Here is a 17,556-nt window from a genome sequence, read left to right on the forward strand (position 1 = left end):
GAAAAATGCAATGAAAACATTTGCTTTTAATAAGAAACACAGGAGCAGACACAGAATACTGTTAAGGTTTCACACAGGCCCTGTTTTCCGTTGGGATCTTTACAAGTCTGTATCGCGTACCTTGGCACAATCCTGGAGGTTTATGGCCATGTGCTGTTGAGGGCCCAGGAGGGGGAAACGGGGCTGGTCGTCACTGGAAAGAGCTTGTAGATCAGTGCATGCCTGCTAAGAGCATCATTTAATTTAGGGGGAACGGCTGTAACTGAAACTCCTATCTGGCAGTGGTTTGGTATCAGCTTTAAAAAAGTTTCCAACCTTAGAGGAGAAAGCAACATTAAGACGAGTGGTTTAAACAGCCTCTCCTGCCCAAAATAGTCTGAATCTAGATGGCTAATACTGATTTCTCCCCCCCCCCCAAAAGTCAACAGTTTGTGCTTTCCTATCAGCACAGTTTCCTCTATGACTTCTGTGCAAGTAAAGTGGTTAGTTTGATCTTTCCATCCATGGAGGCAGTGAGGCAGGTCCCACAATCCATCGCTGTGCACCAGTCCACAGTGACCACCGGGGCCCTGTGTCCTCCCAGAGAGAGGCAGCTCTCCAGGACCTTGTCGTTACTGTTCAGCTGAAAGAGAAGAAAGGCAGGCAAACATCAAGAAGACGAAGAAGAAGAGGAGGAGGAGGAGGAGGAGTTTGGATCTGATATCCTGCTTTATCATTACCCTAAGGAGTCTCAAAGCAGCTAACAATCTCCTTTCCCTTCCTCCCCCACAACAAACACTCCATGAGGTGAGTGGGGCTGAGAGACTTCAGAGAAGTGTGACTGGCCCAAGGTCACCCAGCAGCTGCAGGTGGAGGAGCGGGGAAGCGAACCCGGTTCACCAGATTACTAGTCCACCGCTCTTAACCACTACACCACACTGGCTCTCAATCAACACTTAGCAAGCTTCTGTGATAGATTTCAAACTGGGGCCAGGGATTGCTAAGAAGTCTAGCTGCACAAACCACACTCATTTTTACCAGAATAGTGCTCTGTAGTTCTACGAAGGAGGTAGCGAGCATAGCCAAATCACTTGAGCTGGACAACCTGAGGGCTGCGATGAATGCCACTAGCATTTTCCCGTCATCTTTTTCATCTACCTGATTAGCAGCTTATGATCCAGGCCACAATCATCTATATTATATACATATTAGTATCTGGGCCCAAATAAAGGACTTTTGCCTAGGCTACCAAGCAGGGCCAGGGCAGAAGAGGGATTTGAGGTTTCGGAGTTCTCTGTCCAAGTCAAATATTGGGCTGTGCTGGTTCTCAAAAGGCAGTGGCTAAACTTGAGGGCATAATGTGGGAAGCAGTCCTGAAGGGCAGTATAGAAATCTTGAACTAGCATTGTCAAAGCTTGCAGGGGACATGCAGTAGGTAGAACAGGGAAACCCATAACAACGCAGGTATATTTAAGGGGAGGAAACCAAGAGGTCAGACACTGGCAAGGCAACCCAAATCCCCTTTGCTGGGGCTGGGGAGCTGAATTAGGCAGACATGCCCCTCTGTTCAGCCCTGCCAGCCTCCACTGGCCTGCTGCCTCCTGCTGCCTGCAGCGCGGTACCATACTATTCGTAAAAGTCCTTAACAGCTTGGGACCAGTTTACATTTGAGATTGCCTTGCTCCATATGTGCCCACTCAACCACTTCAAGAGGCAGAATAGGTGCCACATAATACCTGTTCTGAATTTGTAGGAACTCAATCTTTTAGTGTGGCTGCACCTACCCCTTGGAACTCCCTGCCTATTGATATCAGGCAGGCACCTTCACGGTACTCTTTCTGATGCCTGCTAAAAGCAATTTTGGTTAGACAAGCCTACTCAGATGTTTAGAAAGTTGTTGCAAGTTGTTCTAACTTTTTGAAAGATTTAAATTACTGTTGTTAATTTTTCTCAGTGGTAATTTTATTGGGTTAGGGGGTTTTTTTGTAAACTGTTTTGAAGGTGTGTTTTTTTTTTAAAAAAATCAAGCGGGGTATAAATGTTATGAAATAAATAAATAAACATAAGCATCACTCCATTAGTGCAGAACTCCACCTCCCACCCACTAAACATGAAGGCAGAAATGTCAGCAGCAATGTCCAGTCACACGCCTTGGCGAAACCCACAAGCAGGATGTGACCGCAGTAGCACTCTCCTGCTATTGTTCCCCAGGAGGCATAATGCTACCTTTGATCCTGGACTTAGCAGATAACCTTTGTGACTAGCATCCAGTACCTTGTAGATGACACCCCCATTGGAAGAACAGGTCAGCATGTAGTTTCCTTCCGAGTCAAATGCAAAGAGCCTTCCACGTGGGAACTGGACTTGCTTGTATCCGCTGTAGCCAGACAACACAAAGGGGCCGGTGGCATCTCTGGGAAGAGCGTATTCGGACACTTTGGAGCCGCTTTTGTGAATGTTCCACTGAATAAACTAGGATGGGGAACAAGAGACTCTGCGTTAGATGCCAGAAGGAAAACCCTTGATCTTCTTCATTCTGCTGCGCAGTGGCATCTGCAGCTGTGGAGACAGAAATGATGGCTGGCAAAATAAACCCCAGGAAAAACACAGCCACTGCAGCTCCTGCCTTCAGGACACCAGCATTTCCTGTCCATGGGGTTTGTGCACCACCTTACTTGCCGCCGGATCCTTTCTGGGTGGCATTATGCAGATGTCACTGTCATTAATGGATTCTTAATGCTTTTACCTGAATATGTGGTTATTGACTTTATTTGGCTATTTCACATTCATGGTAAGCTGCTTTGAGAGCCCCATGTGCGGTCAAAGAAGCAGTACACTGATAAACGCAAATATAGATTGATACAACCCCACGTCTCCCTAGAACCTACCTTCCCATCTTCTCCAATGCTGTAAACAGCATTCTCGTCATAACTGAATTCAACGGAGTAGACTTCCCCATCATGGGCCTTCCAACTCATAGCACACTCATGCTGCTGCATGTCTGAAAAGGGACATAAAAGGGGTGGGGTGGGGAGTTATTTTTAAGTAAGTGTGCTTTTTTTAAAATTAACAACAAATCTTCACAGAATTCTAAAGAAGAAGCAGGGGAAAGGCTCCCAAAACTGTAAAAGGACAGTGTTTCTTCCCTATGTCTGTGTAGTTGAGTGATTAAAGTGGTAGACTAGGACTTGGGAGACCAGGGGCAAAAATCCCCACTAGGCCTATGAATCTCACTGGGTGATCTTGTGCCAGTCACTGTCTCCCACAGAGAAGAAGGGCTGACCATCTAGTTGGCAAAGGATCTTTGCAGATCACTGTGTGCAGCAAGAAATGCACACACACAGAATGTTCTGTGCAGCTTTCAATATGCTCCTTTGCCAACTAGATGGTCAGCCCTTCTTCTCTGTGGGAGACAGTGACTGGCCCAAGATCACCCAGTGAGATTCATAGGCCTAGTGGGGATTTTAGCCCCTGGTCTCCCAAGTCCTAGTCTACCACTTTAATCACTCAACTACACAGACATAGGGAAGAAACACTGTCCTTTTACAGTTTTGGGAGCCTTTCCCCAGCAAGGGCACTTTTCTGTCTCACTCTGCCCCACATCTCCCTGAATGAGGGCTCTCTGAAGGTGGTGTGGAGGACCAGAGGTGTCGAGAATGCTTTGAGCATGGAAAGAATCCCATCTGTCAAGTGCTCTCAGCATATCATCACTTCTGCCTGAAGCAGGTGTCTTGATACCTCACATTCTTCGTTCACAGTGGGTGCCCCCCCATTTGAAATCCTCAGACCAAAAGGGTTTAGGATGAATACACCAAGCTATTACATTACAGGCAGGGATAGGGAACCTCTGGCCCTCCAGATGTTGCACTCTCATGAGTGCCAGCCAGCACGGCCAATGGGCAGGGGTGCTGTGAGCCGCAGTCCAGCCTCAGGCGCCCTATTCTCTGAGTTACAGGAATCTAAGTTGTATTCCCAGCTGGCAATTTACCAAAGAGACGGATTATGCCATCCGCTGCTCCAGTGACCAGCAGATTCCCATTGTGGTTGAAGGCTGTGCAGTTTATAGCAATGGGCTCAGGTTCAAGAGAAAACTGGAGCTGAGAAAGACAACAAAACAAAATGTTAAAGAGAACTTAGTTAGATGTCCTTTGCCCTAGAAACTTTGCTTGTACAGCAGACACACAGAGGAACAATTATTCAGAGCTCTTGGGTTGCTCAACCAAATGGACACTCACTCCATCTGGGTTTCCCCTCTCCTCTTCAGTTCTGCACCAGAGGGAATTTGGGACATTTTGACCAATCCAATCCATCTTGCCCTCAGAGGCTTTCTTGTACTGTTGCCTCTCACCACAGAAGTCTGAGAACTGTTTCTCACCAGAGAGAAGCTTAAATATAACTCTGGGTAAACAAGGAAGGATATCCTTTCTTATGCTCCTGGGAGAGAGATGCATAACTTTCTTCAGGCATGTCTCCTTTACATGAAAAATAACTTTAAAATTATGCCGCAAAATACTGTGTGGGCACCAACTCTCCCACTTGCCAGTGGCTGCCACAACCCATCACAACCAGAACACAGGAATGCAAGAAGACTGGATCCATTCTGAGAGTGTCATTAGTTTATTTTGCTTCTACTAGTGAAGCCACACTCTTGAGAAACTGAAGTCATCTTTGGTTGTGTGTTCCAGCATTAAAAAAATTGCCTGAAACATAGGCAAGATGGGAGGGATCTCATCATAATGGGTGGATAAGACCAAACTAGAGAAGGAACTCTGCTTAAACCACAAGGAGATGGAAGGAAGGGCAGATGCTACGGGGGGGGGGGGGAGAGAGCAGAGTAGGGGAAGCAGCAGAGCCCAGAAGAGAAAAACACAACCAAGCTGATGGCAAGTTAGGAAAGTCACATGAATGGAAAGGAGGACTGACTGTGGAACTATAGAAATGGGGAGTGGGGTAGGGTGGGGGCACAATTCAGAACACTCCTGACAACTTCAGAGAAAAGCCTAAAAATTCAGCCAGTGCCAACAACAAACATTCACTAGACTGTTAATAACTGGCACAGATCAATATTAAAGTAACTGGGATGCAACATTAATCAGACCCGGCCAGCATTCCCAGGGTTCAGGGAGTTGTAGACCAACAAAAAGCTGGATGGCCACAGATTCCCCATCTGTGAATGCTCCCCTTTGCTCTTTGGGCTCAAGGAAACAACACAACCATACCTGCTGCTTCATGGTTTTAGTGTCCCATAGAAGCAGTTTCCCTGGAACTTGATTCATGCCTTTCCCTCCAGAATCTTGAACTCCATGATCGAGCTGGTTGCCAAGGCCGGAAGCGGCAGCTGAACACACAAAAGAAGCACCACTTGGGCTACACGCAAGGGAGAGGATCCTGAAACAGAGACACACACGGTCAGCCCTGGCTCTCTGCACAGGAAGCCCGTGAGCTGCCAGGCTGGAAAGCAGCCGTTTCTGGCTTTGATCCGACTTTTGTCCAGCCCCTACTCCAACACCCGTAAAAACCATGAATCCAAACAAGCCTCTCACGGAATTGGGGCAATGGGCGGTTGCCTTTCTTTTATTCTCTATTCCTTTGGCCTTTGGATGTTAAGAGGCAGAGAGGTGTTTCTAAGTGAACAAAGAAGAGTAGCTTTTGATAGTCATGGCCAAACATGAGCAGAAGGGCAAGGATTCATCAAGAACTAGCAATCCCTCTGCCCCTAAGAAACAGGCAGAAGCCTCCTGTGATGTTCACATTCTCCAAAGCCTAGAGCAAAGTGGAGGCCTCAGATCCCCCCAATTCCTGAACACTCCTAGCAGGGAAGATGCAGCTGTACTCTTGTTCTCTTGCCTTGAACATGTAGGGGATAAAAAGCCCCAGGGCAGCAATACTGCCTGTTCCAAAAAAAGTGGGGGGGGGGAGAGAGAGAGCTGCAAGAGAAGAAAGAACTCTAGGTTGGCATCTACCATCTACACCAATTGCTTAGAGCAACAATAGGAAACTAGGACAGATATAAATTCCGCAACTGTGGTCAGTTACTTAAAGCAACCAGTATATAGAATCCATGCCCTTTGTGTCAAAGGTTTAATGTTTTCCAAGAGGTATGGGGAAGCTTCTCAGGATTTAGTGCAGTCTGAAAGAAATCCAGAGGAAAAGCGTTTCAAAAAGGTGGCTTACATGCAAACCATCAATGGCCAGTTCGCATTTTCCCTACACAGAAAATCTGTGTAACAGGAGGCATGTTAAAAAAAACAACAACCCACAACCCCCTGTCTGGCCTGTTCTTCCATCAGGATGGTGCTGTACATGGAGGGGTCCAAGCCAAAAATTGTGGATGGAAAGACTTGATCTTCTGTTTGTCTCCAATCTCATGCTCTGCCTTCACAAAAGGCACAAAGGGGCGATCCAAGTTTGGAGCAGGAAAAGATGGTGGGCGTTTTCGGGAGCCTTGTAGTGGCCAAATCACTCTGGCCTTCTCTCTTACAATGAAGGAGGGGAAAGGATGGGGCTTGTTAGGCACAACCAAGCACCACCACCCCACCCTCCATCACATCTCTGCAGCTACAAGTTTGGATGAAGGTTGGGAGGGGGCTCTGCACACTTGCCTAAGATGGAATGCAAACTATGGAATTCTGTTTGTATGCCTCTTTTGTTCATGGAAACTGATTCTGTGTTGGAAAATCATGGCATACAAGACTGCTCTCAATCCAGAATGAATGAAGCTGTGTGCACCCAGACATGGCACTAAAGCAGCGTACCACTCACACGTGCAAAGAAAAACGTGCACAAAGGAGTATTGCGAATCACAAACAAGCAGTTGCCTTAGTGTAATGAGTGTTGGTGAGCTCTGGACAGGTGAACACTGCCTCTGAAGCACAAGCTGGGCACCGCCACGCAAAACAGGGATGCATTTGAGATTTAGACACTAAATGACTAGTTTTACGACAGGTGAAGCAAGAGGGACTCTGCTCAAGAGGGTTACCTGGGCATGTCTTCATCAATGCTGATTTCACAAAGATTCTTCTTGGCTTCAGTGTCGTAAAGACGAACAGTCCCAACTCCGCTACCCAGCAACAACTGGAACACATCACCAAGGAGAATGTTAATCAAGGCCTGGGTGGCGGCGACTTCCTGCTCTAGCCACCTTACCCAAAACCTTTGCAGCTATTTCTGTTTAGCCTTTTGCTGCCCCCACCTCCACCCTGTCACTGCTACCCTTCCATCATCCGTTGCACTTACAACCCCATGAGCATAAATGAGGGATATGCTTCAAGGGAGACTGCAATGACCAAAGTCTAAAAGTCTTGCATCTCTCTCCAGCCAGCACTTGGTCTGCTCCATTTTCTCCAGGAGGAAAGAAAGGGCAGCCAACGAAAAGACCAAAAAGGGAAAAAGACAGAGCATCAATTGGAAGGAACAGATTACAAGGATGCAGTGTGTAGAAATGGCTGAGGCCCTGGTGACCCAATTAGGAAATTAGTAAAGATTGTGATTCTCCTTTGTACAGTCTTCTCATCCTGTGGTCAATCAGGCTATGAAGTCTTTGCACCAACCAGAATCTGGGAAGAACCGTGGGAAACCTACTTGGTTCATAGAAGCACGATCAACTGTGCTGAGCAGTCATGGGAAGGGATATATTGCCCCCAGGAAGTACCATGCAATACAGTTTAGGCCTTGGGACATCTAAGACTAGACAGAGGTTGATTCTAGGATGCTTCAGCAGCAGTTCCAGGTGTTCCCTGTTGCACCAAGCCCAGCTACTCACCAGCCTGTCCCTTTTGGTCGCCCATTCTAGGGAAAGCAGGGGAGACTTGGAAATGGAAGATGCTTTCGTTTGCATGATGGGGTTGAAAGACCACACCTTGATGACTCCATCCACGTCCAAACTGGCCACTCTTCGACCAGAGCAGTCAACCCTAAGCACAGAAGGAAGTTATGCAATGGTCCTTTCCAACCCCCACAATTACAGCTTCCTCAAGATTTTCATACAAACTATGCCGGCACTATCATTAAAATAGTACTTTAAACATGCAGAGCCCTTTGCAATCCTTACAAAAAGTCAAAGTCACAGTTAACATATTGCAGATAAGGAACAGAAGCTGAGGGGCTGGGGAACGCCAAGGCCATAGCCAAGCTCAGACCCCAGAACTGCAAGTCCGGCACGCAGTCCACTGAACCACGGTGGCTCCCTGAGCGCCATCCTCTCCTTCCCCCAAGGGGGAGTACCCCTTACCGGCAATGCATGATGGATGAGTGGTGTTCTCCATATTCCTCCTGGCTCAGGACAATGAATGGCTGCTCTTGCCTGATGCCTCCAGCATCTATGCTGGACCCGAAAGCTTTGGTCAGGGTTTCTGCTTGCTCAGCATGCAGCTCAGGGGAAGGGTCTGTTTCAGTGGTAATAGCCTCCATCTTCCTGTCAACATTCTGCCCCTAAACCAAGAGAAGGACCCTGCATATAGTACAGCAAGCCAGGAAAATCAGTTAAGCTACTCTTGTCCATCTCAGTGAGTACAGAGTTTTAGGTAACCAAGGCAGAGCTTTGCATCATGCCAGCAGCTAAAATGCATCCAGGCATGTTGCAAGTAGCAGTAACCACCTTCCATAGACGGGCATCGTTGTTCCCTTTCTGCATGTTCCACCTGCTTGCAGAGGAACCAGCCTTGGGGGAAAGGCCCTGCCTATGAAATGCAGGGGAGGGCAGAATCTACCACCCACAACCTGGAGCTTTCAATCCAGTATCCTTCTCCACACTATCGTGGAAAGCAGAGGGGCATCAGTCCATGGAGCTCACACTAATACACCTGGATAATTTGCCATACCTCAAAAAGCTCTCCATGTATCCTTGCTACTAGCTGGGGCGTTGAGAGACACAGGCAAACACAAAATGCAAGACAAAGGCTGCATCTTTTAATTTTTGGTTGGTGCCCAGAGGCTCCTCAGCAATATTAATACACATACAAAGCAACACACAGAAAGTGGAAAATGCCAAGCAGAAGCAGACATTTTCCCTTTTCAGCAAAGTCAGCACACAAAGAAATCCAAACAGGAAATTAAGCAGGCTGGGCCTGTTTACAGAGCAGTAACTGATGAAGGAAACAGAAGGCAGGACTGATCAGATGGTTTCCAATATGGGAGGAAGCATGCAGTGAGAACTGTGCTGGAGCCAGTGTTTTTTAACCTTATCAAATAATCTGCAGTCGGGATAGTTTGCAACACAAAATTATTCAGGATAGTGAGAGCAGACCAAGGAACTCCAAAACCCTCCAAACAAGCCTCTTCAAATGAGGTTTCTTTGCAAGAGAATGGGCAATTAGATTCAGTCTTTCATGCCCATTAAAACAAAAAGTATATGCCCTGCATTCGGTTAGAAAAAAGTGGGGTCTAAAGTATCTCTTAACAACCCAGGAAAGAAATCTTAGGGTCCCAGTGGAAAGCTTCCTGAAAATGGCAGCTAAGGGTTCTTAACAGATTTTCAGTTTGAAGGTTATTTCATTTCTGTGCTGCTGGGACAGTGGGACCTCTCTCCTAGACACAAGACACCTACACGCCACAAGATCAGTTTGTCACTTGCTTATGCACAGCCACTGCCATTAGAGGTCAATGCTCTGAATGAAAATGGCTTCAAATGGGTACCCGCTCCATTCAGATAGCCAAGAGGTTTGGAGATAAGACGTATGATTGCAAGAAGCTCCCTCCTGCTTCTATAGGCAACTGAAGGACTGGGGCCTATTCCAGCCCACCAGAGCTTTCATTTGGACAAGAGCCAGGGATACATCTCTGTGCACATTGTGTCATTCCTCCCTAGCAAACAGGTAGAGAGCACGGACAAAGTTCTTTTTAGCCTCACGCTTCCTAGCGTCAGCAGCAAGAAAGGTTGTGCCAAAGATTCACTCCCACGTGCAAGAGCCACAAACCAGAGAACAGCAGCTGACATGCCGAAGGGAAGAACTCCATTCAATACAGTGCTGCTGTTTATTCAGGAGGAGGGGAAGGGGGTTAAGGAGAACCCTTTGTCCCCGACTTAGTTCACATGTGAGGGTGTCACTAAATAAAGCAAACAATTCTGATTCTTCATCCCCTGCTTGATCCAAACATAAGACTCTCATTTTTAAAAATCAGCACAGTAAGTAATTATCTGCTCAGGCACACATGGATCTGCATTGCTTAGACAAATCATCAGCCTGACTATTACTAGACTGCCTGCATGTGATTTGCTGCACACAGAAATACAGAGAAGACTTTATCCCACTCTCTAACCCATCAGAGACACACCGGTCCATACCTGGGAAGCTGTTTTAGTTAAAAGTTCTTTCCTTTCCTTCCCATGATCCTGCAGACGCCTCTGACGCTGCTGTAGGAAGTTGGACTCGGCTGCCACCGGGCTACTGAAGTGACTTTTTAAATCCTTACAGGCAGTGGCTGCCTCCTTTCCTTTGGTGCTCTGGAAGGCAAAGAGAAGACTTCTCAAGTTTTGGCTCTCCCAGATACTGTGCCTAAGCTGACATTTCTTGTGCGTAACACATCTAGGAAGACCACTTGTGAGAATCCTTTCAGGCAATTGGTTCTGTGTCCCTTGCACGTTACCCCACCACCCAACCTGGAAATAGCAGAAGAATTCAGTGATTTGAGAAGGGGAACACCCCCATGCCACCTAGAAGCACCAGCTGTGACTTATTTCGGTTGATCTAGGAGCCTGTGCACCTCCTAGGGTGCTTTCAGCTTTCAGCTTTAACTTCAGCTTTCAATAAAGGTTGGCTGTGGCTGTTGGATGTAGGTCCTCAGTCACCAGCCTTGGACAAGGTACAAAATACAAGAACCTGCCAGGAGCAGGTTACCATCAACATGCAGATTAATATGGAGGACAGTTGGCAAGTGGGCACTTGTGCCATTCCTTCCCCCTAGAGGTGCAGCCACCACCTTCACTGATGGGTTTTCAGAGATATCTTAACAGATTATTATTTTTGCCCAGGTCTTTGGGAAAAACTGATGTTCTCCAGGCCCACTGTAACTGCGATGCCCACTGCCTTATTTATTTAAACCTTTAGCATTTATTAATGGTTGTACTGATGGCATAGTAAATGTTATTGCTTCAATTAGCTATTTAATCAACTACCCTGGGAGCTTCCTTGATGAAAGGAGTTTAAAAATTAAATAAGCACATTACCTTCATGTAAATGCAAAAGAGCAACCTGTAAATCAGTCCTAATATCAACACAGCAGACATCCAGCCTGACTCTAAACACAGGTGTTAGCCTGGCTGCTCTTAAGGTACCTCACCTGGTGGTTTGATTGCTCTTTCTTGCCCACTGACACCAGGCCAGTCTGTGCCGAGTTGGATCCTGTTGTTCTAGAGGAGCCCTTTTTGCTCTGAGACAGCAGAGACGACAGGAATCCCCCTCGGGTCTGCAGAGAGTGAGCAGGGCTTCTTTGGTTGCATGTCATGTCACTAGAAAAAAGGCAGAAAACCCAAAAACCTCAGCATCAGGTCCATTAGACAGAGACATGTTCAAGAAAGTCCCACTATCATAACAGCAGGAATTTCTATACGTCTTCCTCCCCAGCTCAGGACTGGGGCCATAAGGGAACTTCCATTTGCTAGAGTTAAACAAGAAATCACCTCTGAATTAATTGCAGATCCCAGACTATACAGATATGTTAGGAATGGCTGCAAGGGAAGAGAGCCTGCAGCAAACCTTAGTGGACAGTCCCAGACGTGGGTGGAAGGTCCCACTAAGGCAAATAAAATAAATAAAGCCATTAAGAGAGCTCCATAGATTCAGGAAGATGCATGATGCTCAACCGCAGGATGAGATTTCCCACATTTTAAACAAAAGGACATTTAAAAGTAACTTAAAGTTATGAAGCTCTGATAGAAAACTCCTATAAAGAGACTGTTCTGTTAAGTGTGGTTGGTTTTTTTAAAGGGAGAGGCCAGCCAATTGGTTCTGCAAGACCAGGGAGCAGGGAAGAAGAAGAAGAAGAGTTTGGATTTGATATCCCGCCTTTCACTCCCTTTAATGAGTCTCAAAGCGGCTAACATTCTCCTTTCCCTTCCTCCCCCACAACAAACACTCTGTGAGGTGAGTGGGGCTGAGAGACTTCAAAGAAGTGTGACTGGCCCAAGGTCACCCAGCAGCTGCATGTGGAGGAGCGGAGACGCGAACCCGGTTCCCCAGATTACGAGACTACCGCTCTTAACCACTACACAACACTGGCTCTCCAGTGGAGAGAAAAAACACCCAACCATTCTCAAAATCTTTGTGGATCTTTCTGAATGAACATGCACTTCTCCAAAGCTGCTTATCCAAGTTTGCCAGCAAGTGAAGAATGGCAAAAGGGCCAAGATCTGCCTCTACCATCCAATCATGCAGCCATTTGTCCTGGCCTCTCACATACAGACTCACAGCTCTGAGTCCCCCAGATGGTCCATGTTGGTCACATAGGAAGGAAGCTTGTGGTGGAGAATCAGCTCTTCCTCCTCTTCCTGTTGCTGCTGCTGCTCCTCTTTCTTTATTCGGAAGTACTCTGCTTGCAAGGCAAACAGCTGAAAAAAAGTGGGGTTACAGGGAGAACAGAGAGAGATGAATTGCAGGTTCCATGCAAAGTTTATATCAGTGGTCGGAAACCTAAGGCCCATGGGCCACAAGTGGCCCACGAGGGTTGCTTAACCGGCCCACGAGCCGCCCGCTCGGCAAGTCCCTGTGTGCAGCACGGCACGGGGACTCGCTTCTGCGGTGCTGGAAATCGTGTCTGCACAGATGCTGGAAATCGTGGGCACGCACGATCCGGCCCACGAAGGGATTTCTGCTGGAGTGAACCAGCCCAGGCGAGGCAAACCTTGCTGACCCCTAGTTTATATCATGCACCGGTTTATATCGTACACTATTTATTGGCTCTGAGTCAATAGCTCAATTTGAAGTTTAAACATGTGTTCTCCAGTTTTTGTACATAAGAGAATTCGCGAATGGACATTCTCACCTTTTGACGCAGAATTTCATTTTCTTCTTGCAGGAAACAACTTCTCTGACATTCTGTCTCAAAGTTCAAGATTACTGGTACAGGTAAGAAAGGTTAAGGGTGAAAAACTTAAAGCAAGAATGGAAGTCTTTCCTCTAAAGCAGACTTTGCCCAGCGAATGCTCTCTAGATGTTTCGAAGGGTACCAGGTTGTTTTGTGGCACCTTGAAGACTAAAACACCTTTTATGGGATAACATTATAACAAACCTACCTAGATATGTAGAATGTTGGCATATATTTTACTTTGTAGCTTATCATTGATTTTAACTATTTTTTAATGTTTAAAGTAGCTATTTTTACTGATTTTTTTTGTTCCAAGCAGTATATGAATTTAATAACATAAATAAATAAATAAATAAATTCCGAGGCAACAGACTAACAGAGCTAGCCATCTGGAGATTGATGCCACTTTTACAGCTGTTTTGATTTTCAACAATAGAAAAGGCAATTTAAACCAATCCATTTCTTAACACCTTGACCACCAAAGGCAGCACCAAACAGGTCTTAAGAGTGTCCCTAGAAACATAGTAGTTTGTGAGATCATATTTATCTCACTCCTCACTTGGCATCCCCACTACTCAGGGATTTATATTTATTATATATCTGGGGTGGAAGATGGAGGAATATATATTATCCAAAACATAAAAAAACCACGACTGGCTGCTACCATCACCTGCCTGTGGCTTGAAACACTATCGAGAAAATGCTTGAGCTGCAAAGAAGTAACATAATGCTGACAAATGACTGCAGGTCTCTTGCCCAGTTGGTCTAGTTGTGACATGCCAGTTTTGTGGGCTACAGTCCAGAATAAAATACTCTAGCATTACGTTTGGCCTTGGCTTCCTTAGTATGCAATTTTGATAAAGTGGGGATGAGGACGGTGATCTCCTGAAAGAACAAAAGATATAAATCCATAAGTTGTAGATGATATAGATGGACCAGACTAACAAGCCACACCGTTGCTCTGTAACACACATGGCAGAAAGCTGATTAACACTCTCTAACATGACAACAAGAGAAAGGGAGAGAGAACAAAGGATGAAGCTGTTTCATAATTCAAACTAATTTTTCATATCTAGAAAGGATATGCATACACTGAAATAAGACACTGAGGAAGTTGTGCAGAGAAACGATGAAAGTGTCTGCCCACTGGCGGGAAAAATATGTTGCAAAAGTAGGATTTGCTTCTGGATTGGTGATGAAAGGTAGAACAAACCAGTCCTTCCACTCAGCTTGGTTCTGAAGTTCAGAGGCTTGTTTGAGAAAGAATTCCTGTGTCTTGTCGTTCCTGTTTGTCTAAAACACAGAAAACAGAAAAGGGGCTCAGATTACAAATTTTAATGCTGCTCCGGCAGCTGCAAATATTGGTTTCTGTTCTGGACCCAGCAGGGTGATAGGAGTACTTTTCCCCACCTAACTGCACACCTGCTAGAGAAGAAGGATGTGTACAGCATTTTGTTAGATAAGGCAACATATTCACTCTTAAAACAAACCAATTGTATTTTGAAGAAAAGCTATCTGCTTGACACAAACCTGCACAGTATGAACGAGGTAGTAGCGGTATAAACTAATTTTCAGCTTGTTCACGGTAGGTCGGTACATATCCTCCAATCGACTGAAAAGGCGTCTGTCGAGGTAGCTCCAGTAATCCCGAAGGGCAGCCAGATCATAGCTATGAACGAACTGCAGAAACTGGTCCACTATCTTATCTACCTGAAGAGACAGCACAGAACCCCAAAAACCCAGTTAGTTCTTGCCCACGCTAACTGTCAGCTTCTGTCACCAAAAGCCACAACAAAATCACACATAAACGCTGGAGACAAGGTCAGGTTACACAACCTGCATCAGTTATGAGCCTCAAATGGGGAATTCCAAGAGCCACTAGCAATACCTTTCAGTTTTCCTTTTGGGGCTGAGGCACCTTAGTGCCTCTGAGTCACTGGCCGTGCTGAAGGACCTAGTAACATCATTCCAAAGGAGTAAGTCTGTAAACCCGCTTGTAGAACAGCCTCTTAGACAGCCCTCACCAACTCAATGCCCTCCAATTATTTTGGACAACAACCTCAGCCCTAGCCAGCTGGAATCCAACAATATCTGGCGGGTCACATGTCCCCTACCTCTGATATAAACAAAGCATAGCTTCTATGATATTGTGTACTGACATGTTGGGGGGGGGGTGGAAGGAGAGAAGAAAGAATCAGTCTTGTTTTCTTTGCCAAGATTTTCCAGGCAGATGTTCCCTTCTGTTACAGCAGCTAGGCTTGAAAAGAGGCTATAAATGTATGTTTGACTGATATTTTCAGTTTTGTCACATCCAAATGGAACTTTTATCACTCAGTTTTTGGAGACTCGCTGAAAACAAGGAAGCTGGTTTCAACAAAACATTGCTAACTTCTTTCAAAACCAGGCTAAAATCCTTGGCACTGTAATTTATCAGCAGGCCCAGTAAGAATTATTGTGCTGCACCCACTGTGTCTATCTAACACAGCCTTCCTCAACCTGCTGCTCTGCAGGTGTCACTGGACTACAACTCCCATAATCCCTAACCCCTAGTGATGCTGGCTGGGGGTGATGGGAGTTGAAGTCCAAGAATGCCTAGAGGGCACCAGGTTGAAGAGGCTAATCTAGGTCAATGTTCTATCTTCCCAGTTTACTGCTTCCACAAGGCGAAACTCTAAATGAGATTGGCTAGTTACTCAGGTTGCTTGAATCAGGGGGAACAGAATGAAGAAGACAGAAAGATGAAGGAAACTGCCAAAAACCAAATGTAGAGATGACACTTTCCAACAAGCTTAACTGGAAGTATACCAGTGTGACAGGCAGTTCTAACATCAAAACTAAAGCATTATATGAATAGGTGAGGTGATGGGATTTCATGTTCTGGAGGAATGGAGGAATTGGCAAAAGACCCCCTCACCAAAAAAAATGGAAGGAAGGACTTGGCAATAAAATCTGGCAGTTCTTAATATACCCTCACAGAAGGGTCATAATGCAACATAATGATTCATATACAGTATATGCAGAATTTTAATCACATATGAAATTATGATGTCAAACACTGCATTGGAATGGAAAACAATCTGTGTTGATACTAGGCCTTCACATGCAATCCTTTTATCATTTACATTCCCAATCTTATAAGGCATATATTCCCATTATATAGAGTTGCAGCTGAAAAAAATGAAGTGTGGGGTGTGGGGCTTGCTCCAATCAGTTTGGGACTGATTTCAGACAGGACTGTTTTCTATTTTCGGGATGAGCAACCACTAGCCCCTAGGCAAATTTTGAGAGCAAGGCCATTTCCTTCACACCAAACTCACATGCCCTATACCTGAAGTCATATGTGAGGTAAGACACACAACAGGCTCAGAAGTGAATCTGAGTTCCCTTTGGGGAACTCAGCGCACAGCCAAGCCCTGCAGAAAGCATCGCCCATCAGCTGAATCACATGCATCCTTTTCAGTGTGAAAAAACTTCAAGTGTGCTCATTATCACATGCCAACATCCCTTAGCCTGCAGCCATACTGAATATAGACAGTGCAAGTCAGCAGCAAAATTTAAATTAGCCCAGGTTGGTCAGAAGACTCAGACAAGAGGAGGGGAGAAAAAGAAGAGTTCTAATGGGATACTACAGTATTAGAAGAGGGGAGAGAAAGACCAGTTAGAACTTTCCTCTGTGGAATTCAAGAGAACATTATTCAAATTATCTAGGCTCTGTTTAACAAGTGCAATGTGTTGGGTACTGCTTTATACATATCTGAATTTACTGAAACCTCATTCAAGAGCTTTGTGTAAAGGGAAACACACTGTGTATTACTTCTGATGCCAAATATATTTTCGTTGATGCCCTGTTCCTAATTCCAGATGCGTAAGGGCTACAGTACTGCAGTTACTCAGCTGAGGAAAAGGGAAGTACTCTGACCCTACTCAGGCTGTCTCCTCTTCCTTGCTAGCCTGCACTTGCTCCGGTGGGGGAGGCCTGCTTAAATTTAGGCACGGGTGCCGCTACAAGGGGCTACGTGAGGCAGCCATTAGGGGGACGCTGGACTAGCTGCTAAGGAACCCAAAGGCCATCTAAACCAACCCGCCCGCAACACCAGGCCCATCTGGCCAGCGGCAGCAAGTGTCAACAAATCCCAGGCACGGAGCATTTCACACGCAATGCAATGCTGCTCCTTGCAGGTTCGTGAGTTAAATTGGAAAAGGAAAGCGGAGGGGCGGGCGGGACCTGCTAACCCCAATTTCTGCTCCCCCAGCCCTTCCTTCCCTCCAGCCACCCGCAGGTCCTGCCGGCTTCCCTCCCGGGCAACCCTCACCCGGAAGCCCTTCTCTTTGTCCGCCTTGATCTCCGCGTCGAACTGCTTCAAGGTGGCCGTGAAGCCGCGGAAGAGCAGATATTCCCGCACCAGCTCATCTGTGCGCTCCGCCGCAGCCGCCATCGCGCCGCCGGGTCACGGGGAACAGGGAGGGACGCTCCGAGCTACGCGCGCCGCCCTCGCCGCCACGCTCCGCCCCTCGCCCAGGCGCTCCGCCGCCGCCCTCGGTTCCCCCAGCACCGCT

General features: G+C 46.4%; 1 protein-coding gene across 2 annotated transcripts; it reads right to left on the reverse strand.

Moving 5' to 3' along the window:
• Nucleotides 1-6: 6 nt before the first annotated feature.
• WDR91 (WD repeat domain 91) lies at nt 7-17,496 on the reverse strand. 2 transcript variants are annotated; one of them, XM_083462766.1, is made up of 15 exons: nt 17,313-17,496; nt 14,530-14,705; nt 14,085-14,292; nt 12,958-13,040; nt 12,384-12,523; nt 11,257-11,425; nt 10,262-10,420; nt 8,210-8,409; nt 7,742-7,892; nt 6,959-7,053; nt 5,199-5,367; nt 3,968-4,076; nt 2,868-2,980; nt 2,254-2,451; nt 7-622 (listed from the first exon to the last, which is right to left on the reverse strand). In XM_083462766.1, the coding sequence occupies exons 2-15, from the start codon at nt 14,596-14,598 to the stop codon at nt 458-460; spliced, it is 2,028 nt and encodes a 675-aa protein (XP_083318892.1). In that variant the 5' UTR covers nt 14,599-14,705; nt 17,313-17,496; the 3' UTR covers nt 7-457. The 2 variants fall into 2 exon arrangements, with proteins under 2 accessions (XP_083318892.1, XP_083318891.1); XM_083462765.1 differs by having other exon boundaries at nt 14,530-14,709; nt 17,313-17,448.
• Nucleotides 17,497-17,556: the final 60 nt, after the last annotated feature.

Source organism: Podarcis liolepis (assembly GCF_965112155.1).
Source record: "Podarcis liolepis genome assembly, chromosome: 10".
Taxonomy (NCBI): domain Eukaryota; kingdom Metazoa; phylum Chordata; class Lepidosauria; order Squamata; family Lacertidae; genus Podarcis; species Podarcis liolepis.

Coding starts and splice junctions, on each gene's coding strand:
- WDR91 (XM_083462765.1), bottom strand. CDS start 17,435: ATGGCGGCTGCGGCGGAGCGCACAGATGAGCTGGTGCGGGAATATCTG. Junction 2,981..3,967: donor TGGCATAATCCGTCTCTTTG/GTAAATTGCCAG, acceptor GTCCCTTTTCAG/ACATGCAGCAGCATGAGTGT. Junction 623..2,253: donor ATGGGGGTGTCATCTACAAG/GTACTGGATGCT, acceptor CTTCTCTTTCAG/CTGAACAGTAACGACAAGGT.